Genomic DNA, 12,936 nt, shown 5'->3' with positions numbered 1-12,936 from the left:
GAGGGGTTTGGAGACACTGCACCAGCTGCAGGCGGGGATCCCCGGATGGTCCCAGTCACCTGAGTCCCCACGCAGCCCAGGGGCTCCAGGGCTGGCCTCAAGGCGCAGGTGAGGGAGCTTCTGCAACACCCAGCCGGGGATTCCCACCCCTGCCACCTGCCCTCCCCTCCCCTCCCCTCCAAGCTCCAACAGGCACCCTAGCCCTTCACCAGGCTTTCCCGGGCCAGGGGCTCTGGGGGCTTTGGGGTGCCCGTGACTCACGACCTGCTGTCCCTCCCCACCAGGCCTCCCTCCTGTCCTTTCCCAGCACCCAAGAGGAGCAAGGCTTCCAGGCCTACGTGGGAGGGGGAGGGCGAGCAGGGTGGGGTGAGTGCACTCCCCTCAACGTGCCTGTTACAGAAGCTGCTCCGGGGCCCAGTTTGGCTAAAACCGGAACAAACGGTCCCACAAGCCCGGCGTCCTCCGAAAGCTGACAGTCTGGAAGATACTTTCTGGCCAAATGGCAGACTGAGCCCTTGGGGAGGGGGCAGGCAAGGAGGGAGGGGGATTGGGGGCTGGGGGGGGTGGGGAGGAGGGTGCGGGAGGGGGGCAGGGATTGGGGGTGGGACTGGGGGACGGAGAGGGAAGGGGATTGGGGCCAGGGTGGACGGGGGACTCTGCCCCAAAGCCAGGCTATTTCCAGGCGTAAGTGTCATCTTGCAATTAAGACAAGACGAGGAGCAAACTAAACACATGGTAGATAAGCTGTCAAATATCTACTCCGCACGTATTGGGCGCGCCGGTCGAGGGGGTTGGGAATAACACGCGACCCTACTGGGCGCGCCGGGTCGAGGGGGTTGGCAACCCTACTGGGCGCGCCGGTCGAGGGGGTTGGGAATAACACGCGACCCTACTGGGCGCACCGGGTCGAGGGGGTTGGCAACCCTACTGGGCGCACCGGGTCGAGGGGGTTGGGAATAACACGCGACCCTACTGGGCGCACCGGGTCGAGGGGGTTGGCAACCCTACTGGGCGCACCGGGTCGAGGGTGTTGGGAATAACACGCGACCCTACTGGGCGCGCCGGGTCGAGGGGGTTGGCAACCCTACTGGGCGCGCCGGGTCGAGGGGGTTGGGAATAACACGCGACCCTACTGGGCGCGCCGGTCGAGGAGGTTGGGAATAACACGCGACCCTACTGGGCGCGCCGGGTCGAGGGGGTTGGCAACCCTACTGGGCGCGCCGGGTCGAGGGGGTTGGGAATAACACGCGACCCTACTGGGCGCGCCGGGTCGAGGGGGTTGGGAATAACACGCAAATAGCCTCCACAGGCACATTTGAACAGAATACATTGTAAAAGCGGGGCCGGTGCTGCCACCTGAGAGGCCTGCTCTCACGGTTTCACACCCACCCCTGCACGGAAGCCCTGAAGTGCATTGAAGAGGTTTGTCCCACCTGTAGAGGTAAGAGCTCACTCCAGAGATGGGCCTGAGTTCCGGTCTGCACTTGCAAATACGCGGGTTTCTGGGCACCTTACTACCACTGGTGCTCAAGGACCTTCCCTGGGGGCCGAGTGCCAGCCCCCCCCTCGCCCCCTCCCCACAGCACATCCTGGGTGGTGTCCCCTCAGACAGGTGACCAGGCCTCCGGTGGCCGTGAGGGGGCCGCTCCGCACTGCCGTCCCGCATGACAGAGCCCCGTGGGGCAGATGGCTGCACACTGGAGGCGCCCGGCGCTGCTCCCCAGGCCGCGTGTGCGGGGCACGGCTGCCGTCTTGGTTCGCGGCACGGATGGCACTATTATTCAGATATCTCATTTAGTTTTGCCTTTCCAGTGAAAATTATTGAACAATTTTTTTTATTATTAAGGTTTATTTATTTTTGAGAGAGAGAGAGACAGAGCGTGAGCAGGGGAGGGGCAGAGAGAGAGGGACACACAGAATGCGAAGCAGGCTCCAGGCTCTGAGCTGTCAGCCCAGAGCCCGACGCGGGGCTCGAACCCGGACCGTGAGATCACGACCCGAGCCGAGGCGGACGCTCAACCGATCGAGCCACCGATGTGCCCCGGAAGTTCTAAACACATCACACGATGCCATCCCAGGTCATCAGAAAAATGCTTTATTCAACGGCATTACTTCATTCCACGCAGACGCACGCACGAGCACGTTTGCTGCCTAACGCACACACGCGGCGCCGAGGGGGCCCGGAGGGCCAGGCCGGGGACGGGAGCTCGTTCACCTTCCGTGCGGGACTCCCTCGAGGCCAGCAGACCCTGCGGGAGCATGGACAGCCGTGACCCAAGGTGGACACGCCCGGGACCGCCACTCACGTCTCAGCCACTCACCAAAGCGCCGCGGCACGACCGTCAGGAACGCGCAACGCGTCGCGTCTGCTTCTGCCACATGCACGCGTGCGGGAGAAGCAGCTGCTCTCAGAGCAGGGCACACTTGCCTGCGTGCTGTCTCTGCAGCAGCGCGGAGATGCTGATGGGCTGCCTGGGGGCCGCTGCCCGGGGGGCCCCCAGGCTGGGCGAGCCCCCTCTTCCTGCTCGGCCTGGGGCCTGGGGCGCGGGCGCCTGGGACAGCCCCTTGCCGGGGACAGGCAGCGGTGGGACCCTAGGAGTAAACCCAACAGACACAGAATCCTCAGCGACAGGGCCCCCCGGGCCCCCCCCCCCCCCGACCCCCCTCCCCCACCGCATCGGCCACGCCCCCTCGGAGCTTTCCAGTTCTTCGGTTTTAAAAAGCAAAGCATGAAGCGGTCTACACGACATAACCCTGCTCAGAACACACGCAGAGGGGTTTAAGAAGCAGTACACCAAGGTTAGCGGCATGAACTGCAGTGAGTCAGGTGGTGGACGCCTGGGGCGGGGACACTACCTGAGGGCCTGGGGCAGGTCCCTGTGACTTGGCGTCGGGCCGAAGGGCTGAGGGCCGCGGCGGGCGACGCTGCCTGCGGTGGACAGGAGCAAAAGGTGAACACGCGCGGCTCAGGGAAGACAAACACAGAGGCACGTCCCTCTGCCCTCGGCTGTCCCCTGCCACGTCCCCGCCATCCCGCACCCACACCCTTCCCGACCGGGCGGACGCACCCACAGGACTGGAACGGAACTCCTGGGATCCAGTGCTGTGGCCCTCGTGCCCGGCAGCTGCCCAGGGCACACCCGGACCGGACCGCCAGGCCCGCAGGGCCTCAGCCCGACACCGAGCTCTGGGCCGCAGGCTGGGCTGGGGAGGGCACCTGGGATGCAGATGGCTCAAGAAATGTGCGGAGACCTGCTCTCTGCCCTACTCTGTCCCTGCTCCTGTCACTCAGAACCACTGGCAGGGAAAGGCACTTTCACCAGCTTCTGGCTCTGAGTCCCTTAGCCCCAGGACCGGCTCTGGTCTCCGCCCACACCGCCAGGCTCCCGAATTTCTGCTGACATCCTCCGTGCTAATAAGAAGCTTCTTTGAAAGACGCAAACAGCCCCTGGCACGCATTAGTCACAGCAGAGAGCAAATCTGAAGACTACTATTGTTTAATACCCGAATTCCTTTGCATCCAAATCTTGGAGAATTTTAACAGAAGAATGGCAGGGAGAGCAGGGAAGACAGCATTTAGGCTCCCCCTGTTCCCTTTCACACTGAAGAACCCGGATCAGAGAGGGGCAGCGGCTTTCCCAGGGCCGCAAGGCACCCAGCGGCCAACAGGGACCTTGTGTCTCTGCCCACCGGCCGTGCCGCAGCACAATGGCTGAGACCAGAGATGCAAAATGACTCGTTACTTATCTCCTGTATTTTATGATGGTTTGGCACCACAGGGCCTTGCTTATTCTGGGAAGACCACCCCTCCCAGGGCTAGCTGACTCCCAAAGAGTAACGATTCGTCTGTGAGCTGGCCTTTGACATGAAATCTGAGTGCCCAGAGGTGCTCCCCATCACCTCCCCGCTCTGCCCTACCCCCCACCCCCAAAACTGCTGAAATGATCCCAAGGAGCCAATCCCAAGCCGTCCTCACTGCCCACCACTCCTTCCCGTGAAGAGCAGCCTCCCTGCTCCCTCTGCCCGTGGGCCCCTGTGGGGCGTGCCCGCCTCCTGCTGCCGGGGCTGTGAGGAAAACCTTGTCTCCTGGTGGGCTGGCCACACATCTCATCAGACAAGTCCCGGGACATTTTAACCCCGGCGCAACACAAACGGTAATGGCAGGTTACGTGCTCAACGCGCTACAGCCCACGGAGACGGAGTCTTAGTTACTCTTTGCGGGACTCGGTGGCGATGACGGTTATCAACAGAGATGAGGGAACCGAGGCCCCCGGAGGTGAACTCACAGGGGTTTGGGGTTGACACCCCGCACGCGGCAGGTGGGAACCTCGTGACACACGGGGTCTGAGCGGGAACCCCGGCCACGCGGGAACTCCAGAGCAGGGCACGACCGAGCACTCGGGCGCTGGGGCGTATCCCCTGCTTCAGCCCCGCTGGGGACCGGGCGCTCAGACCGAGGCTCCCCGACCGACAAGACGGGCAGCAAGTCAAGGCCCGTAGCTCCTGTTCCAGAAAGCCATGCCGTTCAATGAGGTTAGAAAGATTTCCGTTGGCAAACGAGAAATTTGCTGTTTAGAGAGGACAAGTTCCCTTATCCAGAATACGGAAAACCTCATCGGCCTGTGGCGGCAGACGGACGAGCCCGCGCTGTTTCCTGAACGAGGCACCAACGTGCCACCGAGGCAGGTGTTGGCGGGCGGTCGCTGAGGGGGAGGGGTCCCGGGCGGCGGGGAGCAGGGCGGCTGTGCCCGGGGTAGGGGGGAGCTCCCCACTCCGTCAAGCGTGCTCGTGGGGAAGGGGCCCAGGCCGCGCAGGAGCGGGGACCAGCTGGACACAGACGTGAACCCCGGCACGGCCAGCCCACGGGGGCAGCCGGCACCCACACGTGGACCGGGTGGTGGCACAGCGAGGTAGGGACAGCCGAGGGCGGGCGGTGCCGAGGCGGCTCCCGCACGAGAGACAAGATCGTCTTAAGACGACAAGGCCGGAGGGCTCCCCACTCGAGGAGGAAACCAGGGCGGCCCAGGGCAGCATGACTCACGGCCGACTTCTCGCCAGGCGGCAGCAGGAACCTCCACGGGCTGGAAGCGGTGGCCCACGGAGCCACGTCCAGGGAAGCGAGCCTCCGAGATGCACACGAAGTGAAGCCACTCAGATGTGGACAGAGACCAGGAGAACCCACCGCCAGCTGCCCTGCCCTACGACGACAGCGCGCTTCAGGCCGAAGGGAAAGGAGAGCGGCCGGTAACGAAGCCCCGGAGGTGGTCAAGTAAAGGGTGTGTATGTGTGCCTTTGTCTCAAGACCTTCAAGATATGGGAGTTTAAAATCATTCGCATGCCGCGTTCCTGGGTAACACCTGTGGATGCCGTATGCGTCCACACAGCACACGTGGTTATACGTCAACGAGACGGCACGCAGTGGGGGAGGGGTGTCGGGGGACAGTGTTGCTGAATCTCACCACAGTTAAGTCAGCTTTCACGTCAAGTACGTTACGATGGGTGCGCGGCCTAATTCCTAGGCAATCACAGAAAATAACAACACGTTGCCGGAATATCAGCCACAGAATCGAACGTGTGTCGATTCAGTGGGCTCGGCCACCCTGACACAGCACCCCAGGCCAGGGCCGGGCTTTACCAGCGGACACGGTCCTGGAGGCTGACTGGCATCCAGGAGGGCCTGTCCCCGGTTCCCCGCTGGCACCTTCTCTGTGCGCCCTCACCGACCTCTGGGGCGCGGAGCCAGTGAGCTCCCCGGTGTCTCCTTTCTTTGTTGCGGTTTTACGGTTTTGTTGACATAAATACAACGTGCTTTTTCCCCCTTCTTCTGGTGTCTCTTCTTATAAAGACACCAACTATATCAGACTGGGGTCCCACCCAAGGACCTCATTTACCTCTTAGAGGCTCAGTCTCCAAATACAGTCATGTGGCAGGGGGTTAGGGCTTTAACGTGAATTTTGAGGGGAAACGATCCAGCCCATAGCAAAATCATACACTAAAAATATTTAATGCCAAAAAGGCAGTTAAGGAGATACAGACAACAAGTCCCAAGACATACACAAAATAATAGCAAAATGGCAGACATATATCCAAACATACTAACAACTGTGTTAGCTATCAGTGGACCAAGCAGTCCAGTCAAGAGGCAGGGATTTTAAGAATGAAACCAGGCAAGAAGGAAAACATCTCATACTGTCTGCAACAGGCACACTTTGCATTCAGACACAAATAGGCTGAATGTTTTAAAATCGGAAAAGATACACTATGCAAACCATCACCAACCTAAAAATTAAATGAAGAAAATCCCACCATCAAACATAATTACTGAGGCAGGAACGTATCAGTAGAAATGAGACCTGTACACTGAAAACCACAAAAGATCCCTTGGGTAAATCAGAGATCCAAGAAGCGAGGAGACGTCACCAATGGATCCCGAGACTCAAAACTCTTAAGATATCAGTTCTCCCCCAAACTGATTTGCAGATGCAATGTAATTGCTATCAAAATCTTAGCAGGATTTTTTGGTAGAATTTGACAAATGGATCTTACGATTAATGTAAAAACGCAAAGGACCTAGAACAGCCAAGATTATTTGGGTAAATTAAGAACAAAGTCAGACGGCTCCCACTGATTTCAAAATTTACGGTAAAGCAAGAGTAAGAAGATGGTATTTTGGGGGCGCCTGGGTGGCTGAGTCAGTTGAGCATCCGACTTTGGCTCGGGTCATGATCTTGTGGTCCATGAGTTCGAGCCCCGCGTCGGGCTCTGTGCTGACAGCTGGGAGACTGGAGCCTGTTTCAGATCCTGTGTCTCCCTCTCTCTGCCCCTCCTCCGTTCACGCTCTCTCTCAAAAATAAACATTAAAAAAAACTTTTAAAAAAGATGGTATTTTTGAAATTTTTATTTAAGTAATCTCTATACCCTATACCCAACGTGGGGTCAAACTCATGACCGTGAGATCATGAGTCACATGCTCCACCAACTAAGCCAACCAGGCATCTCCAGGAACAGTGGAACATCTCTTAGTGGAAGAGAATACAAAGTGCAGAAGACTTTGACAGGACCAACCAATTAACTTCAATTTTGGACTTTTTATATGCAGAATTACAACTGACTTTTATGTATGGATCTTGTATCCTACAATCTTACCAACCTTGTTTATGATTCCTAGTATTCTTAAAGATCCCTCATGATTTTCTGCACACAAGGGCACACCGTCTACAATAAAGACACTCTACTCATTCTCACCCAATCGATGTGCCTTTCACTTCCTTCTCTGGCTTCCCTGCACTGGCTGGAGCCCTCAGTGGATGTCAGACAGGAGAGGGGCTGTGGACCGGGGGCATCTCACCATGTCCCCGGTCTCAGAGTACAGCATGATCCCTCTCAACAGTACCTGGTCAGCTCTGGGCTTTCTGCAGATGCCCTTTACCTGGCGAAGAGGTTGCCTTTTATTACGTTTCTTGAGAGTGAATGGTTGTAGAATTTTGTCAAATTATCTGTTGAAAAGCTCTAATGTTTTTTAGGTCCTTTATTTCTACTAGTATACTAATTAGTCGATCTTCAGATGTCAAATAACCTTGAATTCATAGGATAAATCCCACTTGGTGATGGCATACAATCCTTTTCCTAGCTTGCTAGATTTGATTGTCTCATATGTTTTTGAAGAATTTTGTATCCATATTCATAAGGAATACTGCTCAATTATTTTTCTTGTGCTGTCATTGACTTTAAGATATTGCTGACCTTATGAAAACTGGAAAGTGTTCAGTCCCCTCCTATTTTCTAAAAGAACTCATATAGGACATTAGCCCATTAAATGTCACATAAAATTCACCCATAAAGCTATTGGGAAAAGGGCTTTTCTTTATGGAAAGATATTAAAATTACTAATTCAACTTCTTGATGGAGGTCTATCCAGATTTACTATTTCTTCTTGAGGTAGTTTTGATAATGTCTTGATAGGAATCTATTCATTTCACATAAGTCACCTACTTTGGTAGTATAGAAGTATTCACAATATTCTTATAACCCTTTTAATATCTGTAGGGTGTATAGTGGTACTCCTGACACTGGTAATTTGTGCTTTCTTGGTCACTGTAGGTAAAAAGTTTACCAATTTTCATCATCTTTTCAAAGGACAAGCTTTAAGCTCCACTGACTTTTCTCTGAGAGTTTTCCATTTTATACATTTCAAATTTATTTCGTTGTAGTTAGCTCCCTAAGGTGGAAGCTCACTGGTTTTAGGCCTCCTTCCTTTCTCATGCATTTATTTTTTTTAATGTTTTTTTTTTTAAACTTATTTTTGAGACAGACAGACAGAGCAAGTGGGAGAGGGGCAGAGAGAGAGAGGGAGACACACAATCTGAAACAGGCTCCAGGCTCTGAGCTGTCAGCACAGAGCCTGACATGGGACTCGAACTCACAAACCATGAGATCATGACCCAAGCCGAAGTCAGACGCTCAACTGACTGAGCCACCCAGGCGTCCCTCTCACACAAGCATTTAAAGCTATACATTTCCCTCTAAGCACTGCTTCACCTGCATCTTGTATATTTTGATATGTTGTATTTTCTTTCATTCATTTTCTGGTGTTACTAGCGATTTTTTTCTCCCTGATCCATTAAAGCTATAATTGTGTTAATACTTGTTTTATTATCAGATTTTCCTTCTGCTGACTTCCAATTTAATTCCACTGTAGTCTGAAAATACACTTCACGTGATCATGATCCCTTTAAAGGTGTTGGGACTTGTTTTGTATCCTGGTACGTGGCCTACCCTGCAGAGTCCCCCCTCTGCCCTGGCAAGGAACGCACGCCGTGCTGTCGTCAGGTGGGGGACAGTGCCGTTCACGTTACTGGAACGGGGAACTGAAATACCCCAATCTCAATTGTTGAATTAACCATCTCCGCTTTTGTCAGCTTTCACCTTATGTACTTTCCATTTTGGTGTGTCTACACTAAGAATTATTACGTCTTCCTGGTGTGTTGACCCTTTAATCATCATGAAATGCCCTTCCTGGTCTCTGGTAATATTTATCTTAAAAAACCTGCTTTGTCTGATGTGAAAATAGCCTCCCTAGCTCTGCACTTGCTATACCTTTTCCATAATTTTTCTGTCTCCTTGAATCTACAAGTGTGCCTTCTGTCAGGGTAGCTCTCGTGCCGTCTGACAATCTCTGCTCTTCCACTGGGGTGTTTAGTGCGTTCACATTTAATGTCGGCCCCGATGGATCAGACCTGTGTGTGGCCACGATGCTATTTGTTTCCTTTTACCTTCCTGCTCTAGCTGCCCCATCAACCTCTGAGAAGAGAGCACTGAGATCTCGAAAACCGAGTCTATTCCTTTCCCTCTCGTCTGCTTTTGCTTCGTTAATCGCCTCTGTTGTTGCGTGCGCACCGCTGAGACGTTGCTCGTCTCCAGAAACGTCCTTTGTCCAAAACCACTTTGTTCCTTATTCACACCGCAGCTCCAGCTCATCTGCTTACTGTCCACACGGTGCGGTTTCCACCCTGTCCTCCGCTTCCTTGTGCTGCTGGATTACAGGCCTCCGGCGGACAGCGCGTGGCTACAGCTTCTCCACCCGGTCTGACAAGCTCTGCCTTTTCATCGGTCTTTAGTGTTCGTGATGAAGGGAAGCATTGATAGGATCTGGTTTGTACCTATTCTGCTATTTATCGTCTACGGTCTCATGTGTCTTTTCCCTTCTAGTCTGCCTTGCCTTCTTTTGTGGCAAACAAATGCCTTTTAATGCGATATTTGAATTCCTCTCGACTTAACTGTATCTTTGAAGTCATGTTTGTCTGTGTTTACTTGAAACAAGTCGACTTCCAGGTGAGGCTGACTTCATTCTGCTGGGCTGTGTCACCTCTGCTCCGACGCGGCCCCGTCCCCCGCTCTGTGCGTACCGCCCCAGGTGCTGGTTTGCTGTGTTACACTTGCCACTTCCACCATCTCAGGTCTGCAAAGTACCAGAGAATGAGACCCTGTTCCCTCCAGTCCCGTCAGTGTGTATCCTCCGCTCGGTGCCTCCCACTGGATTTCCTGTAGGGCAGGCCTGCTAGTGACCCTTGTTTGAGTTACTCTGTAATGTGTTTATTTTGTCTCAACTCGATATTTTTAATGTTTATTTGAGAGAGAGTGAGCGTGGGGGAGGGGCACAGAGAGAGAGAGAATCCCAAGCAGGCTTCAAGCTGTCAGTGCAGAGCCCGATGTGGGCCTCAATCTCAGGAACCGTGAGATCATGACCTGAGCCAAAATCAACAGTCAGAAGCTTCACCAACTGGGCCACCAGGCACCTCTGTTTTGTCTAAACTTTTAAAGGAGAATTCTATTAGATACAGAATTCTTGGCTGACCCAGGCCTGGGGGGGTCTCTCAGCCTCTGTTAGAATTGAAGGTCTAGAACTCTTAAAACTGCTGAAGACAGAAAAGACAAGGAAAGTGACTGAGACACAGCGGCCGTATGAGATGCGGGGTATCCTCACAGGGGACTCTGAGCCCGAGAGCAAACAAGGCTTCTCAACGGTCAAGGGGCAGAACCATCCTGACGCTGAGCTGCCTGCAGGCTGTGCTGGTGCTGTGAGCACCCCTGTCCTTTGTGGGGGGGCTGGGGCGCCATGCCTGCAACATGCTCTCAGTGGTTCAAAGAAACACGGACTATAAAGGGTAGGCAGCAAATGTGGCAAAATCTTAACAGTCGGGGAATCTGGGTAAGGGGAACAGGGAGTTTCTCATACTTTTCTTACCATTTTTCTGTGTGTTATTTCAGAAATATTTTCAAAACAAATTATAAAAATACCAGGTTGGGACACTCATATTACAATATATCTCAAAATACACTGTAAGGATTTTGGAGAAAGATAAATATTAAGAACTAGAATAAAATGATATAGGTTTGGAAAAAATCTGTCCAAACAGAAATCTGGAAACAAACAAAAATTAACAGATTTGAGAACATAAAAATGTTAAGCATTTATGGCACAAAAACAGACAGATCAATGGAACAGAACAGAGAACCCAGAAATGGACCCACAAACGTATGGCAAGCTAATCTTGGACGAAGCAGGAAAGACTATCCAATGGAATAAAGACAGTGTCTTCAGCAAGTGGTGCTGGGAAAACTGGACAGCAACATGCAGAAGAATGAACCTGGACCACTTTCTTACACCAGACACAAAAAGAAACTCAAAATGGATGAAAGACCTCAAAGTAGGACAGGAAGCCATCAAAATCCTTGAGGAGAAAGCAGGCAAAAGCCTCTTTGATCTTGGCTGCATCAACTTCTTACTCAACACGTCTCCAGAGGCAAGGGAAACAAAAGCAAAAATGAACTACTGGGACCTCATCAAGATAAAAAGCTTCTGCACAGCGAAGGAAACAATCAGCAAAACTAAAAGGCAACTGACAGAATGGGAAAAGATATTTGCAAACAACATATCAGATAAATGGTTAGGATCCAAAATCTACAAAGAACTTATCAAACTCAACACCCCAAAACCAAATAACCCAGTGAAGAAATGGGCCAAAGACATGAACAGACACTTCTCCAAAGAAGACATCCAGATGGCCAACAGACACATGAAAAGATGCTCAACATCACTCATCATCAGGGAAATACAAATCGAAACCACAATGAGATACCACCTCACACCCGTCAGAATGGCTCACATTAACAACTCAGGCAACAACACATGTTGTGAGGATGCGGAGAGAGAGGATCTCTTTTGCACTGTTGGTGGGAATGCAAACTGGTGCAGCCACTCTGGAAAACGGCACGGAGGTTCCTTAGAAAATTAAAAATACAACTACCCTACAACCCAGAAATTGCACTACTAGGCACTTATCCAAGGGATACAGGTGTGTGTTTTGAAGGGACACATGCACCCCCATTTTTATAGCAGCACTATCGACAACAGCCAAAGTATGGAAAGAGCCCAAATGTCCGTCGATGGATGAATGAATAAAGAAGATGTGGTACACACACACACACACACACACACACACACAATGGAGTATTACTTGGCAATCAAAAATCTTGCCATTTGCAACTACGTGGATGGAACTGGAGGGTATTATGCTAAGTGAAATTAGTCAGAGAAAGACAAATATCCTAGGACTTCACTCGTGAGGAATTTAAGATACAGAACAGATGAACATAAGGGAAGGGAAGCAAAAATAATATAAAAACAGGGATGGGGACAAAACATAAGAGACTTAGAGAACAGAGTTGCTGGAGGGGTTGTGGGAGGGGAGATGGGCTAACTGGGCAAGGGCATTAAGAGGACACCTGCTGGGATGAGCACTGGGTGTCATACGTAGGGGATGAATCAGTGGAATCTACTGAATTCATTATTGCACTGTATGCTAACTAACTTGGATGTAAATTTTAAAAAATAATTAAAAAATGTTAACCATCTAAAATTAAAAAAAATCAAATATAAAATTAAACAGCAAATTGGATAAAAGATGGATATCCTTCATCTTGAGGATTTCATACACGTGAAGGACAAAAGGGAAAAAGAATTCACAGTCAAAAACAAGAAATGACTAAAATGAGGACACTCAGGATCAGTCACAGCATGAGGACCTGTCCCTTCCAGGCACACGGGGCAGGACACGCACGAGGCAGGCCCCCCTCCCCCGTGTCACTCCTCGATTCTGATCGATACATCTGGAAGCATTTAGGATGTTCACTGTGTTCCCTTCTGGAAACATGCGCCAGGGAGAGGACCCAGTGAGGTCCGGGGTCCCACAAGCCCCCGCCCGGACAGTGAGGGGCAAGAGGAGGGAAGGGCGCAGCCAGGCTGGGCGGGCAGACCCCAGGCTTCTGTACGGAAGGGAAGCAGGGCAGGGAGCTCCCATTCGTGCGGCCTCCACGCCTGAGTCCTGTGAAGGCAGATGTGACCCCCACAACCACGTGGGAACAGCGCACATGCCA

The 12,936-nt window shown here is 52.4% G+C and overlaps 1 protein-coding gene across 1 annotated transcript in view; it reads right to left on the bottom strand.

Annotated features, from left to right (window-relative positions):
• Positions 1-2,074: 2,074 nt before the first annotated feature.
• RNF212 (ring finger protein 212) overlaps positions 2,075-12,936 on the bottom strand; it is a 37,057-nt gene continuing 26,195 nt past the window's right edge. The window contains exons 10-12 of the mRNA XM_053901799.1: positions 2,857-2,929; positions 2,429-2,592; positions 2,075-2,249 (exon numbers count right to left, since the gene is read on the bottom strand). Coding sequence (XP_053757774.1) covers positions 2,212-2,249; positions 2,429-2,592; positions 2,857-2,929 — 275 coding nt within the window. The 3' untranslated portion in view covers positions 2,075-2,211. The remainder of the gene's footprint in view (positions 2,250-2,428; positions 2,593-2,856; positions 2,930-12,936) is intronic.

The sequence above is a fragment of the Panthera pardus genome, unplaced genomic scaffold (assembly GCF_024362965.1).
Source record: "Panthera pardus isolate Hobbes unplaced genomic scaffold, ASM2436296v1 HiC_scaffold_13, whole genome shotgun sequence".
In the NCBI taxonomy this organism is placed as follows: Eukaryota; Metazoa; Chordata; class Mammalia; order Carnivora; family Felidae; genus Panthera; species Panthera pardus.
Note: the sequence above shows the minus strand (reverse complement) of the source record. Positions and strands in the feature narration are given on the sequence as shown.